General features: G+C 43.2%; 1 protein-coding gene across 7 annotated transcripts in view; it reads right to left on the bottom strand.

The window, feature by feature from the left end:
- Nucleotides 1-210: 210 nt before the first annotated feature.
- Nucleotides 211-18698, bottom strand: part of ARFGEF3 (ARFGEF family member 3) — a 188889-nt gene continuing 170401 nt past the window's right edge. For all 7 annotated transcript variants that reach the window (XM_086707978.1, XM_086707973.1, XM_086707972.1 and 4 more), the window contains 3 exons: nucleotides 16823-16944; nucleotides 11612-12830; nucleotides 211-7919 (listed from right to left, as the gene is read on the bottom strand). In XM_086707978.1, the coding sequence (XP_086564104.1) occupies nucleotides 7728-7919; nucleotides 11612-12830; nucleotides 16823-16944 (1533 nt within the window). In that variant the 3' untranslated portion in view covers nucleotides 211-7727. The remainder of the gene's footprint in view (nucleotides 7920-11611; nucleotides 12831-16822; nucleotides 16945-18698) is intronic.

Here is an 18698-nt window from a genome sequence, read left to right as displayed (position 1 = left end):
GGAGACACAGAATCGGAAACAGGCTCCAGGCTCTGAGCCATCAGCCCAGAGCCCGACGCGGGGCTCGAACTCACGGACCGCAAGATCGTGACCTGGCTGAAGTCGGACGCTTAACCGACTGCGCCACCCAGGCGCCCCTGTGGTAGTATTCTGTAAACATAAGATATTTACACAAATTATTTTGATAGGTTTTTTAGATAAGAAAATTGATCCACATAGATTTTTTTTAATGCATTTGAATTTTTATTCTACAACACAAGCAACATAAATACAATATCTTTTAAAATATTTTCTCTTTAGAATTTTCATTTTCACCTCCGATAAAATGTACACAAAATACACTTGCAAGCTTGCTTACAGGGACCTGATAAACAATGAACAGACAGATTCTATCAAATCAAACAGTTTATCAACATATAAAGGAGGGTAGTCTCAGTTGTGTGTGTGTGTGTGTGTGTGTGTGTGTGTGTCTTTTAATAAATATGACCAAACTAAGAAGGCAAAATAAAAACTGTACTTCTAGACAAGTCCTTTGGAGTAAACAAAATGCTTCAAGGCTCCTGGTGAATGGGATTGCGAGGATGAATTCTGCATTTTATAGATAAAATGGTACACTGACTCAAATCATTATGGCTATACCAAGCTTCATTTGTTTATAATTTTTAATGAAAACAAGTCGATTCTTTGGCATAATATAAGAAGGGATAAAAGAACCCTTACCACCCACTGGCTTTATTTAGAGTGGGAAATGATAACAGGGAAACTGTTTATAATGTAATTTATTTTATTTCTCTTAGAAAAGCAGGAAAATAATCTCGAATAATAGTTTTTTGGCATGATTAGGGCAATAAATGTCTTCTTCTTAGCCACCCCCACCCACCCGTTGAAAACAAATTAACAAGCAAAAATAACGGAAAGCAGCCGTTCCCTCTGGGCACCTGCTCCTGCCCCTATCATGCCATACCTGGATATCCTATCACATGGCTTCAACTGAAGTGAAACCCACAATATCAAAAGCACTAATCCTTGTCCATTTTCGCCTATTCAGCAGGGAACCGATTTTTATTACAGAGAACCACTTCCAACAAAATACAGATGGAAGAACTTCCATGGGAGGAATGCAAAGTAGCCTGCACATGACCATGAGGTAGCCCTGGATGACTGTTGTGGCTGGTAATGTCAGGGCTTGAGATTCCCTAGCTTGAAGAGAAAACATTTTGTGTGGTAGTTCAAAAGGTTGGCTTTTAGCTTCCCCCCCGCTCCCTTTTTGGCACCAGTTGGTAAAATAAGTTGGAACTAAATTATTCCTAGAGATTAATATTTTAAATTTAATTTGAAAACCAAGGACTATTAAAAGAACTAAATGCACACAGAGTTTCCAAAACAGATTATGGAAAACAAACGTGAACTGAAACAATTATTTCCATCCACAGAGGCAAGAACTTGACTCCTTAATACCATCAACCCTTTGATATGCTTTCTGATCTCACTAACTCTCGTAAATATAGTCATTTCTATTCATACAACAGTCTAAAGTAATTTAAATGATGTCAGCGTATTTAAGCAGAAGGCTTTATGAAATCAATAAGAATGATATAATTAATATAATTTATACATGGATGATAATTTTAAGGTACTTAATTTTTCTCTCTTGAACTATTCCCTGATTATTCTTTTTTTGGTGGAAAAAAGAATTTCCGAAGTGAACTAATCAGACGAGGTGTTAAGAAACATAGGCCCCACCTATATTTAAGTTAACATAATTTCACTGTATTCCCAAAGCCTGCTGATGCCCGTGTACATTTCTCCCATCACTGGAAGATGAGATAATGAGTACGGTCTCCACTGTGCAGGTATGAACACAAACACACTTACCAAAAAGTCCTTCAAACAGGCACATGTACTGCTCAAAAGGGAGTTGTTCAGTTTGCAAATTTCCATGAAGCCACTTGGTAGACTCTTCACAGGTACATAAGAATTAAAATATTAATTTACACCAGACAGTTAAGATGAAGCTACGTCTAATAGTGTAATACCATTTTGAAGTGTTGATATTTGGGTGACTAATGAGAGAGAGAAACCTACTGGCAAGCAAGCAACTACTCAAAACTTCTGGAAGCCAGGAGCCAAAGTTGTGATGGAGTTGAGATGGAAACGTCTCACTAAAACTGTAATGACAGAAGAAACTCAAACACTACATATTGAAATTTAAAATCACCTCAGTACAAGTCAAAGGGTCACCATCATACAAATGATCATCCATAACCAGTGTTTCTAAATACAAAGACGAGAAGCTTACACAGAATTCACTGTTTCATTGAACTTATACATTCATTGTCTTCTAGCTTGTAAAAAAAAAACCTAATTGTTGGCATAATAAACCTAGAAACTGGGAAGATTGAGTAGGAATGCTGTAGAGAATCCAATCCCAAGGTGTCTGCCCAAGATTCAGTTCAATGTTTCTATAGAGCTTGATAAGTCAGGCTGATCTCATAGGCAGTAGTTGGAAATTTTTTCAAGCCAGTTCTCAAAATGTGGTCCCCAGACCAGCAGCACTGACCTCACCTGGGGACTTATTAGAAATGGAAATTTCCAGACCTACTGAATCTGAAACCGTGGGCATGGGCCCAACGACCTGGGTTTTAACAAGCCCTCCAGGTGATCCTGATGTGGGCCAAAGTTTGAGAACCACCTAAGAGCAAAGTCAAAAGATACTAGACAACAACCACTAAAAACTTTAGGATAGGAACTAATAATACGCAGCAATTCTTGGTGGTTGACAAGCTGGAAGGACCATACCTGGATGGGATGCACCAGTAGCTGACTGTAATTTTGTTACTAAGATGGTCAGCTAGTCTCTCCTCCCTGGAACCCTCACGCATTATTACACAAAGATACAGGGGAAAGGTTTTATATGGTGCTAGTGGTATTGTATTGCATTTTCCTCAATTAGTAAGAGGTGCCATTGTTAACAAGGAAATTGAATATTGTTCTCAACTGAGCTTCTCATAAATTATCCCCCGGGATAATTTTTTTTTTTTTGGTCTGTTTTCCCTGAAGCAATGATTGTATTTTGGAAATCTAAATGGTGTTCTAGTCCAAAACTCTGTATTAAAATTTTAGTTACTTCCACATCAAATATAAACATTATAAGCAGAGGAAGAGGATCTCATAAAAGGAGAGAGACCATTTGCTAGATTGTTCCACTATGAATGAACATAGTTTTTTTTTTTTGATGAAGCATAATTATGAGTTCTTTACTGATTTCATTAAATCTTGCCCCATAACAAGCTCCTTTTCCCAATAAAAAGTGCTTAAAGAGAGTCTCTTGCTTTTTCTAAGGCCACACTAAATGTCACCAGGATCACCTAAGTGGTACCCATGCATATCCAAGTTCTGTCACCCGCTTAATGTCATATGTTGGATTTTCCTTACGTCTGTTTCCTTGTCTGCAGAGTATGTAGAAATATTGAGGCATATGGCACATGGTGGATATTGACCTGATGCCCTCAGTACCTGGATCTTTAAACAATCTTGTCCTACCTGTCGCTTCCTTTTCAGAGAGTGCAGTGGAAAACTGGTTAGAACGGATTCTGCATATTCTCAAACTTCGATGATGACTTTTACTGCCATCTACTTCCCAGGGAAGCAAGTCGAGAGGCACTGTTGGCTACAGGGCACTTGATTCTGAGTGATTAAACGGCAATTGAGAAAAGTTTACCAATCGTGCGTGTCCTTCCGGACACAGACTGCCATGCATACCTGCAGAACAGCTGGCCCCGAATAGTAGTATTCCATCACTTCCGGCTAATTTGGCAAGTTTTCTAAATTACCACTGAGGGTCTGCTTTAAGACTAAAGTTCAGACCTTAGTTTATTTTCAAACACCCCAAAACATTATATTATGTGTGATCTTTCTATGAACGAACACGTTTTTAAAACCCTATTTGAAAAAATCCTCCTAGGATTGCAGATATGGGACATCGATTAAATACTTTCAACTCATTTTCACTGTTTAATTCCTGGCAACACTCATGTATTCACTCTGTGTCCTTAGAGCATTGTATTGTAGACAGAGCATGGCCTTTGAATTCAGGAACACCTCTTTTGCAACCAACGTTGCCATTTACTGGTGATCTTGGGCAAATATCTTAACCTCTCTGGGTCTGTGTCCTCATCTGAAAAAAATGAGGAAAACAGAACCTGTTTGACAAGGTTATCGTGAGAGCTAAAGGGTAATGTAGGTTCAGGTCTCCGGTCACGGTGGCATTCAACAAATGTCACCTCCTCCCTGTCGTCTGTAACCTCTTGCAATTGTTACCGGCTCCAAACTAAGGTCTTCACTCGCTTAGTCTGATGGGGCGGACACAAATGGATTTTCTTTTCTGAGAAAGAAAACCTTCTTGCAGAAGCAGCCCTGTGATGTATTTGGAGAAAGTCAGGGATCTCTGTCATATAATTGCATTACGTTCTTGCAGTGAAGGCTACTTGATGGTCTCAACGGGCTCTGTATAAACCTTGAAACAACAAGAACTAAAAGCCTGGTGACACTGTACCAAGAAGTTTCCATTTAAAGGTGCTTTTGAATTAGGTTAATATTCTGTCATGTTTGAAAATAATTTAATCTGAGCCATTATATAGGTTAGCATCTGCCTTGGTCATTACATAGCGTAAAGATAGTAGAAAGTGCCCTAGTTGTATATTGATGGAGGAGGCTAGAAAATAATCATAAGGGGAGAGATGGCAACATGGTGTAAGGAAGCAGCCTAAGCATTTTTAGAAGCTAATCAGGAGAGGCAAGAGCTAGGCGAGAGGCTGGCCCTCCATCAAACCTATGTCCTCATGGCAAGGAGAAATCTGATGATGCGTGTGGTCTACTTGGCTGTCAGGAATTCCTAAACACTTTGAATTTTCTAGGTATTTTCATGATGCACACTTTACCAAAATATTAGAAAAAGAGAGTACGTCTCAGTCGTAGGGTAACACACTTTGGGCAGTAAATACAGGCAACTGAAAGTGACGTGCAAAATCTTATTCTGCTTAGATCAGTAAATACATGGTCATGACTGTTTTCGCCACAAAGGCTGTCTTGACCTTGGTCTTTCAGAGACCTTGGGAGAGATGGAGTGAAGGAAGAGAGGGAGAGAGGCAGAAGCCCAGACACTGGAAGTGTGTGAGGGGCCAAACAGGGAAGGGACCACTCATCTACCGAGGGTCCCTAATTATTTCCCTTTCCTCTCCACTCCTGGAGAAGACAGACGTCATTGTGACCTGAAGTCGACGGACGTCATTGTGACCTGAAGTCCTATTTGTTAGAGATTATTTGTCTCCGGCGATGTCCTCTTGACAACAGCAAATACTCTGGGAAGTATCAAGGTGAGCTGAGACCAATATGGGCCTCGGGGTAGGCTATAGAATAATGATGGGAAAGGGCTAAAACCCTCTTACAAAATTGTAGGTAAAGAGCTATGCACGTTTTCTCACTTTTTCACTCTTCGAACCTATAATGAGTCCTAGTCTCAGAGCAGTGTTTGCACATAGTACGGGGTAAATTTATTTTCATAAACTAGCCTTGGATCTCATGAGAGAGAGTCTATGGGAGAATGAATTCTGATTTCCAAACAACTAACATATTCTGGGACGTGACATTCTAAATTGAGACTGGCTTTGAATTTTTATGCTATATAAAAAGTTGCTACATGTAAACATGTTATAATCATGGATTTGACACTCTGCTTCTCTGAAGCTTCCTCCCTACCCCACCCCATGGCCCTCACCCCCACCAAGTTAATTTTGTAGTCCTCATGGGTTCACAAAGGGGAAGTAAACCTCAGAGAAGCAGTATATCACGGTGGTTCTGTTTCTTTTTGTGGTTATTGTGAAAACAAAGGAAAAGCATCTGACTTTCCATTCTACTTCCAAAATAGAAAAAGTTTAAAAGTATAGAATACTCTTAAATACATTGCTGTTCCAACAATTCACTGCTTAAGATCAAATAGCTGATCTGTGTTTATACTTGAACTGTTGTCTAATGAGTAAAACCTGAAGGCAAAGAGAGGGTTTTGTGGAACTGGAAAAAATGCCTTCTGGATTTTGCTGTGATCTCTGGATGGCATACGAAATGATGGGGTTCTTTGAGATTGCCTAAATAAATCAGGGAACTCTGTCTTCCTTGAGAAATATGTAAATATCTACAAGGTTAAGATGAAGTTTACAAATACTAGCGCTGAGCAAAGTTGTTGGTTTGAAATCCTTACTTCTGTACTGAAGAGTTGATGTTTTATTTTTCAATGACATTCCATTGTGAACACGTTTTTAGGCGCTGGGAAAATGATAATGTATCTTAGCAACAAACTCTACTTTCTAGAATGTACATGAGTGGGCTTGATGAGTTTCAATCATTATAACTGAAGAACTATTAAGCGTACTGTAAATATAAAGTTTCCAAATTGATTTCCTAGTGAGATCTAAAAGAAATATTCGTGTAAAATAACAGCCTGGAAAGACACCAGACATAAGTAAATTTACTTGCCAGAGAGGAGAAGTGTTTGAAATTGAAAAACTTAATTTCCTAAATTTCATTCCGTGTCCCCTTCTCCTTTAGTTCTATTTTCTTCTGAGACCAGAGCTTGTATGCCTGACACCCTCATTTTATGTGATGCTTGTATAATATTTTAAGATTTAAAATGACTTCGTCACAATCTCTTTTCTCACCCCTTCCAGCTGTCTCCCTACCCCACACTTCCTGCCCCGTTCCCTGAGAAGTCTGCTCACTGGATGGAGAACTGAGTCCTTTCCTCCGAAGGTGCGGATACAAAATGAGTTGCATTTTAACGTTTTGTTTCCTTAAAAACCCAAGGTTCTGCCCTATGTCCAGGTAACTGTGGAGCATAGAAACGTCTGTGCAACAAAAAACTAAGGCACCATTTTTTCTTTCCTTTTCCTGTTTTGCCTTGGGAGCAAAAGCAAAGACTAATGGGGAGCCAGGGTGGCTGGTCAGTCTGTCTCTTGGCAACATCTGTGTCAGCCAATCTGTGTGTCAAAGGCTGCCAGCCCGTAGACTTAAAACCCTGCCAGGGAAGCATTTTCTTCCTTTAGAAATAGGGAAACGAAGGCACAAACGTACCTTAGAAGAAGTTGGTGAATACCAACTGGAAAATCTTGACAGTTTGGGACGACTTTGAAATGTTCTGGGATATTTTACAGAGGAAGCCATCCCTTTCTTGATTATGACCCCCAAGAATGTTTTTCCAGCTGCTAATAAGCCCATAATCATAATAGAAAATCTTCCTCCAGTGAATGTCTTTACTAGATGCCTGAGTGCTTACACATCAGCTTGACTTACCAGCAGATATTTCCTTAACATTTCCACCAAAAAAAAAAAAAAAAAAAAAAAAATCATAGGTCAATGTAGTGTTTTCAAAGGGGTAGTCCTGGAAAGGGATCCTTTTGGGAATAACATTGCAAGCAAAAGCACTGGGAAATAAACATCGAGATTTAGAAACGTATCAAGGAATGGAGACTCTTCTGCAATAATGTGCAAAATCAGAGTATCAGTTGTGTCATCCAGATACAAGGTTAGTGCCCAGGTTGGCCCCAGTGTTAGGGAGCAACAGATTGTTCTCTGAGACACTTGTTTTGGTGGGGCTGGTGGTGGGGATAACGCGATCAGTCAGACTGGCAGGCACTCTCTAACCCTTGCTGCTGAACTTCCTCAAAGTGAGTCGTCTACACGATGATGTCGTAGACCCGGCCCACTCTGCCCAGCCATTCTCTCACGGCCTGGCGCACGCGGATGTCGGTCACGTGACAGGTCAGCTGGCTGATGCACGGGAACACTGCAGGCTGGAGAGCCGTGAAGGTCTGGTCTGGAAGGATCTGAATCTGGTTGAGAACTGTTAGCATCATGTTGGTCCATGCCTAAGAGAAAGGATTTGGGGGAATTAGCCGCTTTCTCCTCTGGGTTCAGCTGAACTCTCAGGTGTGGCTAAGCCCTGCCAGGGTGCGAATGAGTTTTCTGTCTTTGGGCTGCAATAAATCTGTCTTTACTAATTGAATGTAGCGACTAGAAATTGTCATTTTGAGTTCATCCATACAAGGAATAGCAGAGACTCCTCTGACATTAGGAATACCTGATTTTCAGCTTTTGTAGGCTAGAGGCATAACTCATTTTATTGCAGTTTGCTTTTACTGGGCTTCCCAGATAGTGGGTTTTTTGTTTGTGTTTTCATTTGCTTACTTTGTGTCTCTGTGTCACATTTTGGTAATTCTCACAATATTTCAAACTTTTGAATTATTGTATTTGTTTGGGTGATCTGTGATATTACTATTATAACTGGTTTGGGTGCCATGAATTGTGCCTATATAAGATGGTGAACTTCATTGATAAACATGTGTGCTCTGACTGCCCCACTGATCAGCCCTTCGCCCGTCCCTCTCCTTGGGCCTCCCTATTCCCTGAGACCCAACAATATTGAAGTTAGGCCAACGAATAAGCCTACATTGACCTTTAAGCGTTCAAGTGAAAGGAAGAGTCACAGGTCTCTCACTTTCAATCAAAAGCCAGAAATGATTATGCTTAGCGAGGGAGGCGTGTTGGAAGCCGAGACTGGCACAAAAGCCTAGCTTCCAGCCTAAGTTAGCCAAGCTGTGAACGCAAAGGGAAAGTTCCTGAAGGAAATTAAAAGTGTGACTCCAGTGAACACACACATGATAAGAAAAACAACCTTAGTGCTGACAAGCAGAAAGTTCGAGGGGTCTGGATAGAAGATGAAACCAGCCCCAACATTCCCTTCAGCCAAAGCCTAATCCAGAGCGAGACCCTAACTCTCTTCCATTCTGTGAAGGCTGAGAGAGGTGAGGAAGCTGGAGAAGAAAAGTTTGAAGCTCGCAGAGGTGGGTTCATGGGGTTTAAGGAAAGAAGCTGTTTCCCTAATCGAAAGTATTGACTGGAAGCTGCAGCAAGTTTTCCAGAAGATCTGCTAAGTGATGAAGGCGGTTACACTAAACAGATTTTCAATGCAGATGAAACAGCCTTCTGTTGGAAAAAGATGCCATCTAGGACTTTCATAGCTAGAGGGAAGTCAGTACCTGGGTTCCAAGGGCCGGCTGACTCTCTAGTTAGGGGCTAATGCAGCTGGTGACTTTAAGTTAAAGCCACTGCTCATTTACTATTCTCAAAATCCTAGAACCCTTAAGAATTATGCCGTATCTACTCTGTGCTCCATAAATGAAACAGCAAAACCTGGATGACAGCACATGTTTACCCATGGCTCACTGAATATTTTAAACCTACTATTGAGAACTGCTACTCAGAGAAAAGGATTCCTTTCAAAATATTACTGCCTGTTGACAATGCACCTGGTCACCCACGAGCTCTGACGCAGATGTACAATGCGATTCACGCTGTTCTCATGCCTGCTAACACAACAGCCATTCCGCAGTCCGTTTCTACTTTCAATTATTTAAGAATTAAATACTTTCATTATTTAAGAAATGCATTTCATAAGGCTCGAGCTGTTACAGTGATTCCTCTGCTGGATCTGGGCAAAGTAGATTGAAGACCTGGAAAGTATTCACTGTTCTAGATACTGTTAACAACATTCATGATTCATGGGAAGAGGTCAGAACATCGACATGAACGGAAGCGTGGAAGAACTTGATTCCAACACTCATGCAGGACTCTGAGGGGTTCAGGACTCCGTGGAGGAAGTAACTGCGGTGTGGGGGAAACAGCGCAAGAATTAGAAGCAGAGCCGGAAAATGGGCCTGGATTGCTGCCATCTCATGATCAAACCTGAATGGATGAGGGGTTGCTTCTTAGGGATGAGCAAAGAAAGTGGTTGCTTGAGATGGAATCTACTCCTGGGGAAGACTATTGAAATGACAACAGAGGATTTAGAAGATTACATACACTGAGTTGATGGAGCAGTGGCAGGGTTTGAGTGGATGGATTCCCATTTTGAAAGCAGTTCTAGTGTGGGTCCAATGCTATCAAACAGCATTGCACGCTACAGAGAAATAATATGTCAAAGAGTCAATGCAGCGACCTTTATTGTCGCCTTATTTTAAGAAAGCGCCACAGCCACCCCAGCCTTCAGCAGCCACCACCCCGATGAGTCAGCAGCCACCAACATGGAGGCAAGACCCTCCACCAGCAAAAAGATTATGACGTGTTAAAAACTCAGATGAGTTTTAGCAATGAAGTATTTTTAAAATTAAGGTATGTGTATATATATTTTTAGATATAATGCTATTGTACACTTTATAGACTACAGTATAGTGTGAAAACTTTTATATGCACGGGGAAATCAAAAACTTCATTTGATATGCTTTGATATTTGCTTTATTGCAGTGGTCTGGAGCCAAACCTGCAATATCTCCAAGGTATGCCTGTACCAAAATCTTATTTATTCCTCATATTTTTAAAAACTCTCTCGCCTTCTCATAATGAAGAAACTTTATTTATTTTATTTTTGTGAGGAGGAGGAGAGAGAGAGAAGGGAGGAGAGGGGCAGAGAGGGAGACAGAATCTGAAGCGGGCTCCAGGCTCTGAGCCGGCAGCGCAGAGCCCGATGTGGGGCTTGAACCCATGAACCGTGAGATCATGACCTGAGCCAAAGTCGGATGCTTAACCCACTGAGTCACCGAGGCGCCCCTTATGAAGACACGTTAAATTATCAGTCTCTATAATGCCTAGCAAACTGGAATAGGACTACCATATGTCTCTGTTAGACTAGATTAGCAGAAGTCCAGTCAAAGATGATTTTTGTGGGTTCTAAAGTTTAGCACTATGTTCAAAATACTTTAGAGGAAAAAGAGGCATCTTGCAAGATTCATGCTAAGTCCAAATTTATGTTCGTCCTAAGAATACGGTTATGTGTAGGTTCATAGAATCCTAAGATCGAAGATCTTCTAACTTATGCCTGCAACAGGGGCCCGCAATCTAAGCGCCCAGAGTATTTTGAAAGGGCCCCTGCTCACTCTAGATTCCATTTCTCTTTCCCCATCTCATCAGTTCCTAAACTGAACAAACACTACCGCCACCGTTTTCTTCTCAGGCTGGGCTGTTGATGCCCCCACGGAATTACAAACATTAACTATATAAAGGAACAGGAACGCTCTGAGCCCTCTAAGGAGTGAGAAGTTTTGGGTGCTCAGAAGGGGCTAGCAAAACTTGGGACCAAAACAGTTCATTGGTAGGACCACATAATAACGCGTGCTCTGCCTGTGTCCTTTACATATTTCCTCAGGGCATCTTCAGACACACTCGGGACTCCATGCCAGAGAAGGTATGTTCACTTTAGAAGCTTTAGCTTCATCTCATTTATCCGAGTGAGCTCCAGATTCTCAATAATATCTCTTGGAACCCATAAAACCATCCCTGAAATTATCTAAGAATCAAATTTCAGTTTCACACAGATAGAGTGACGCAGACAGATGCTGCGTCTTAGGCTCAGGCCATCCTCTGACTTTGGAGGGAAACGGTCAACTCTCAGAATGCGTATGAGTGTTCTGTAAGGGGGACGTGTCTGCGCTGTCACGGGGGACCCAGCCTCCCTCTTGCGCTGCCAGGCGCGCCTCCCCGCAGCCTGGGGCTGGCAGGAACCCACCTGGATCTGTGCCTCGGCGTCCCTCCCGGATACACTCAGGGAGCTCCCGGTGGAGCCAGAGCGGGGCCTCTTCTCCTGTCGCAGGAGCTCAGGGCCCGCGCTGAAGGAATGCCGCATCTGCCCTTGGTCTACCAAGTGCTGGGGACGCTGAAGCAGCGGGGAGTCCTGGCCCCGTGGACCCAGCGGCTCGCCCTTCTTCTCCGCTTTGCCCTCTTTGGGGAACGTGGGCAGGTTATGCTGCTGTTTCCTCTTTTTGTATTCAGTCATCAACTTGGAAATGGTTTTGTCGGCCGCCATGGTGTAGATTCTGTTCCCCGCGTTCTCCCACCATTCTTTCTTCCGGCTGGGATCCTTCTTCTCCACCTTGGGGCTGGGGGGCAGCAGCATGTCCCCGCTGCCGGCCCGCAGGCTCCCCGGCTCGCCGGCGTGATCCCGCGTCTGGCTCCGGTCGTCCTCAGAAGGCGTGTCTTTCCCCGAGAACCCCCCGGTGGATGGGGTGGAGGACTCCGACTGGAAGGACGGAAGGATGAAGAACGGGTCACTCTTGAAGATGGGAGCCTCCTCCATGCTGTTCTCCAGGTCCAGGTGCATCTGGATGTAGTTGGTGGACAGCTCCATGCACAGCTGGTGCAGCCTCTTGACCAGCCACACCCAGTCCGCGTTGCTGATGGGCTGGACACTTAGCGACGGCATCCGGGCCCTCCACTGCCTCTTCTCCTTGCCTCTCGGGGGGCTCACCTGGGCCGTCTCCTCAAAAATGTCTTCGTCTTCTGAAGAGCACTGCTGGGAGGAGTCCGTGCTTCTCTCGTCGTCCTCGAAAAGGACTTTCTTCACTTGCTCGGCCGTGATGGTTTCTTGGTTGGTGAGGACCGCGCAGACGAGCGCGTGGAAGTAAATGTTAAAACTCATCGCGGACTGGCGGTAGAGGTTGGCAGCGCCTCCGATCCCAGACACCTTCTTCAGCAGGCACTTCAGCCCAGGGCTGGTGTCGAACTCTCTCGCCGTCCTGTACGAGTCCAGCAGCAGGTCGAAGATGACCGCCAAGTTCTGCATGGAGATGTACCTGAGGAAGCCGGCCAGCTTGGCCTCGGGCACCTGGACCGTCTTCTCCTCCCCGGGGGAGGGGCCCTTGACGAACTCTTCTAACAAGATGTCGTACAAGTTCTGGAGCAACACTTGATGCGAGAGCAGGCTCACCACAATTTCCCTGAAAGAAACGCTTCAAACGAAAAGAGAGGGATTGATCAGTAGTCTTCGTTCGGCCGAACGTGAGGTTCTTTAAAGCGATTGGGATGTTGCACGTTTTGGAACGACGCGGGTGAAATGATAAACTTACTTGTAGTTTAATGCCTTCCTTTAAGAAGGGGCATTACGTGGTAACCATTTTCACCATGATTACTGGGATTGCTGATACTTTTTTAAAAATCTAGGAGCTATAATATTAATGTATCATAAAAACTATTAAATACAGGCATTTTATTTCCTTCATAGCTACATGAAGTGTAGCTACATGAAGTGTCAAACCAGAAAGTAACAATTTCTGGTCAATTGTCTGCATTTTAATCGGCTTTCTCCTCTGCCCTTTGGCTTTTTTTCTCAAACTCCAAGACGGCAGCAATCTCACTGAAGCCTGGCTTTCTAGGGACCACACTTGCTTACCAGGATTAACTGTTAATGCTCTAGGTGCCTATGTGTAAAAACTCCAGTGCTGCCAACACGTGAGATGGAGAAGAACCAAACATGTGCAGCATGAAGAAAGATGTACTTTAACTCAAGCTTTGTAAGCCAAATTGAGGAGAGAAAGCAGCATTCACTCAACACACGCAATTCTCTTTTGTGTCCTCTCCCGCCAGCATGGCCAGGGGACTCCTTTGCGGACCCCGAATGCTCTTTTGGATCCACGGAGATACCCCTTGTGTCCGCTATGTGGGGTGGGGCGAATCCTCCCTAGACATCTAGCCAGGCCTCCTGGTTGAGAAGCGGGCACAACCCATCAGTCACGAGGACAACTTCCTCCTCATCCTCATCAGGGCACAGCCCACATATAAGGAAGGTTTAGAAATGCCCTTTGGCGATGTGGCCTCTTCTGTTTGGTTGCATTCTTATACTAAGAAAACAATTTCAATTCCAGGTACTACCTTCAGCTGAAAATTTTAATTCCCCCACGTGGCTTGTGGTTTCACATTCTTTTCATTGCTCTTAAGAACTCCATGCAAATAGCTTATGCCATTATGTTGCAAACTGATTCCCGTGATGGGATAATTATAGCAAGACGGCAACTCTTATTAATAATGTTTATTTCAAAAATCCAACCGTTACGTTAGTATGTCTAGTTATGACCTTGCATGTAAAAATTACTTTTTTTTTTTTTTTTTTTTTGTAACAGAAAGGAACACAAATGCTTCTGTACATTGAAAGGCTGACCCTGCCCTTTGTGCAGTGGAACACTGAGGGAACACCATATGCTCAGCAAAGATGGAAAGAATGAGCAGTGAAGAACCGTCACCCTTTTTTTTTTTTAATTTTTTTTTTCAACGTTTATTTATTTTTTGGGACAGAGAGAGACAGAGCATGAACGGGGGAGGGGCAGAGAGAGAGGGAGACACAGAATCGGAAACAGGCTCCAGGCTCTGAGCCATCAGCCCAGAGCCCGACGCGGGGCTCGAACTTCCGGACCGCGAGATCGTGACCTGGCTGAAGTCGGACGCTTAACCGACTGCGCCACCCAGGCGCCCCTCGTCACCCTTTCTAACGAGTCACTTAAGTAATTGTTTTGGTGGTTAAGCGCACATGACACAAAGTTGCTATTTTGGCCATCTTAAAAAGTACAATTCGGTGGCATTAAGTACGTGCACAATGTTGGGTAACGGTCACCGCTATTTCTAGAACTTTTTCATCTCAAACTCAATACTTACTGCACAGTAACTCTCCATTCCCCCTTTTGATAAGTTAGCTAATTAATTTTTAATTTTTTGTCCTCCGCCTGATAATTTATTGAAGGTATAGGAACCCCGAATATGCATTTTTCCGAAGAAGAGGGCCCGAAAAGCCACCAAATTGGTCTAATACTTTGTGTCTACAACTAAAGGACACTAACTATAAGGGAAGTCCTGTCACCAATTACTCAAGTCTATACCCTTGTCTGTCTTCTTCACCACACTCTAAAGTCCCCAAGGTCCAGGGCAGTATTTTATTCAGCTGTGTCCCCAGGGCCTGGGAAAATGTCTGGGGAGAGGAGCACTCAGTAAGTATCCAAGACGAACCGAGTAACCAAAACTTATCGGTTCTAGGTGCAGGTGCCTGAACACATCACTGCCGGGACAAAATGTTCTCCCTGAGAAATGGCTCTGATGCTCCAACCCCAGGGCCCTGGCAGCCTGGACTCCTGAAGCAGGAACCACAACCAGAGGGGTGAGTTTGATCAACCTTCTGAAGGTATAAACACCATAGCCCAGAGGACATGATCTATCACCTTCCCTGAGAACTGGGAAACCCTTCACCAGCAAACACTTAAAAAGAGGGTTGACGCAAGGCCATGTTTGAGTTCTGGAGGATCTTTACCAACCGAGATGCCCCTTTTGATGCTTTAGGATATAAAATGGCTAAGTGTGCGTGTAAAAAGAACAGAAAATCCCTTTTAGGTTCAAGCTGACTGATGTAGCAATAAGAAAACAAAGTGGCAGCAACAATACTGAGGAGATCAAAATTTCAGAAAGATATCAAAACGACATAACTGTTTACAGATATGCAACTCTTAATCATCTTTTTAAAAAGACCCAGAGCAAACAAAAATCCATAGATGATTTTTCAATTTGTCCTACCCAAGCGTTTCAACCTTTTGCTCAGCATATAGCATCCCTTTAAAGGAGGGGACCGTGAAGTGTTCAGATGCCAAGTGCAAAGGAAAGTTCTCCTCCTTGAGTTAATTGCATAACAAGTGGCTGACTTAAGACACGCTAATGTCAGTATCAGCGATAAACAGATTCCTGAAGTACTACTTCTTAAAGCTCTCACATTAGGTGGGTTGTGTAAAGCTCAGGGACTATCGATGCCCAAGCGATTTAAAAACTGCACCCAGATTTCTCTTTATTCATATTATAATCTGAATTTGATTTAGGTTTTTTTTTTAAATTTATTTCCATGGGTGATTTCAATATGGACCTCTGAGGATGCACTGGACGGCATATAAATGAACTTTTTTTAGGTCTAACTCCTCTTGCTCTCCGTCCTGTGCTAAGTTAAGGTCTGTAGTAAGAGTCAAATCCAAGAAGGCAAAGTGGCTCCACCCTTTTGCTATGTCCCTGGGTAGGTGGCCCAGCCTCTCTGAATGTTTCCTCGTGGATAAAACGGGAGTGGAAATACCTAGCCACTGTATTCCACATATAGTGCTCAAACACTTATCATCATTACCATTCCTGTGTCGGAAGTTTAAAAATGGAAATTTCAGTCATGGCTATTCTCCTTCAAGTCTAGGAACAATAGTTTTCAGGCAAAATGATAGTATTTAAAAAAGGCAAGGTTCTTGGGGCAGGGCAGAGATCTTTCTGTCTCCTGACAGCTGTCTTGCTCTTAAGAAGTTGACGTATTTCTCCCTGAAATAATATAAATCATGCCTCACGTTACAATTTTCTTTAAAAAAAGGGTGTAATATAGTCCTAAAAACACACTGAGTCGTGTCCCCACCAACACCACTCATATGTTGACATCTGAACCCACAGTACCACAGTGTGACTGTATTTGGAGATAAGGTCCTGAAAATTAATCAGGTAGACCCTAATCCATTATGACTGGTGTCCTTATAAGAAGAGATTAGGACACAGACATACACAGAAGAAAGACCACGTGAAGACACAGGGAGAAGGCATCCATCCAGAAGCCAAGAAGAGAGGGCTCAGAAGAAACTGACCCTGCCCACACCTTGATCTTGGGCTTCTAGGCCCCAGAACCGTGAGCAAATACAGTTCTGTTATTCTGTTTAGGCACCCAAGTCGGCGGTACTTTGTTATCGCAGCCCTAGCAAATTAGTACATGTGAAATGTGGAAACTTTGGTGGAGAGGTGAACAATTTTCTGCGAAAACCTTGGCTAGAGGACTCTGTGACTGTTTCCAGTCTTCTCAGCCAAAGCTTGGACTACAATGAGCCAGAACGGGAAATAAATGAGCTCTGCTCGTCCTAAGTTCCCCACATGTTTAGGCTGGTTAGCTGCTTACCTTTTCTTGGTATGTCCATTTGGCTTCTCATCGGGAGGCAGCTCAATAATGAGCTGACAGGACTGAGCGTGGTCGAAGTTGTTTGGAGTCTTTGGTGAGCACTGGGTGTCCAACATAAACACCTGCGAAGACATGCAAAGGTACAGTTCAGAGCCCCATCATCCTCGACCTGACTCCACCAGGGATTAGCTGGGTGGCCCTGGGTAAGTGGCTTATTCTTTCTACTCATTTTCTCACCTATAAAATAAGGTTGATATTGAGGTTTCCTACCTGGTGTGTTTGCTGAGAGAATTAATATGTGTACATTACATACACATAATGTTGGAACAGTAAATATTCAGAAGTTAGCGGCTGACGCTAACACTACTCACTACCTTTATCATGTGACAGTTCATTACACTCCAAGTAGCAAGTGCTGCTATTTAAGGTTAATTACGAGCACGTAAAGAGGGGCTGTGTTGGTGAAAAAAAAAAAAAAATCTGATTTTGATGTCAGTTATATTCTATCCAACACAGGAATGAGAAATTAATTAGGACCTCCTGTCGGGACTACTAACATGGACCTGCAATTCTACCAGAAGGTGGGAGAAGTGACTAAGAAGATAGCAACCGCTTCCCAGTCCTGACCTCCGTGATCTCATTTCACATGACTTCACAGACCTTCGCTACCTCCCTTTGGAAATAGAAATAGTCTTAAGAAACTTTTCCTTTGTTTACACAATTTAGAAGGGAAAAGTTTCTTATCAGATTCTCTGGGTTATCTGAAGGGTGGACACAGGAGGCACGTGGGAAACATCTGTATCTAGCGGTGTAATGATGTCCCATTAGACAAGTTATCCCATCAGAGGACCACCCTCTGGGCTTCTCTGTTACAGTGCCTTAATGCTGCAGCTGTCCACAACAGCCATGCGGATGTTAGTGGTTCTTCGCTGCAGCCTTAGGACCTTTCTTCTGTTCCAGCCTCTGCGGACGGGCCATGGATGCTTCAGAGGGATGTGCTTTCTCCCTTCAGAACAGTACAACCGTCACGGCCTGAGATATCACGAGTGTTGATGGCAGATGATGGGAGAAGCGGGAGGTGGAAGGTGGTCCCACTATGTGAGGAGTGCTGGGGAAAGCCCTTTAGAAACCAGGCCTAGCCTGGAAACTTCTCAACTGATAATCGGGGTATCCTGGATTATTAATGTACTAAGGGGAGATTTTATTAAGAATTTGAACAGATCTTATAGAGAAAGAGAGCCTCTGAATAACACCCCTAATTCACTTTATTTTTCTAAGTAATTAGAACGTATTTATTCAATGATTGAATCTGACATTGCATATACATTTATAAAAATTGCTTAATTTTATTTATTTTTTATTTGAGACAGAGAGTATGCGTGGGGCAGAGGGATAAAGAGAGAGAATCTTAAGCAGGCTCCATACTCAGCATGGAGCCCGACATGGGGCTTGATTCCGTGACACTGGGATCATGACCTGAGACGAAATCAAGAGTCAGATCCTCAACCTACTGAGCCACCCAGGTGCCCCACAACTGCTTAATATTTCAAACATACCACACATGTATATGCAAAATACCTTCTGTATATGAAGACATAATTCATATATATCTGTTGCCATTACATGAGACTGTATTCCCCATACCCACTCACTATTATGAATATATGTAAATTTAGGAACAGGGCTTAATTACTGCTGGAAGCCCATGCAGGGTTTCTTGGAGGTAGACTGACGTGTTGCTCAAGTGTTTGGGGGCATATCTGTAGCCAGTGCTAATGCTGGAAGGCCTTTTGTGATTCAGTTAACTCCCTGAGTCAGCAGACATTTACCAAGAGCCTTCTATATGCCCTGCTCTAGGGCGAATACACAGAACGTG

This window comes from Puma concolor, chromosome B2 (assembly GCF_028749965.1).
Source record: "Puma concolor isolate L17-30 chromosome B2, mPumCon1.1.hap2, whole genome shotgun sequence".
NCBI lineage: Eukaryota > Metazoa > Chordata > Mammalia > Carnivora > Felidae > Puma > Puma concolor.
This window is presented reverse-complemented; position numbering and strand designations above follow the sequence as displayed.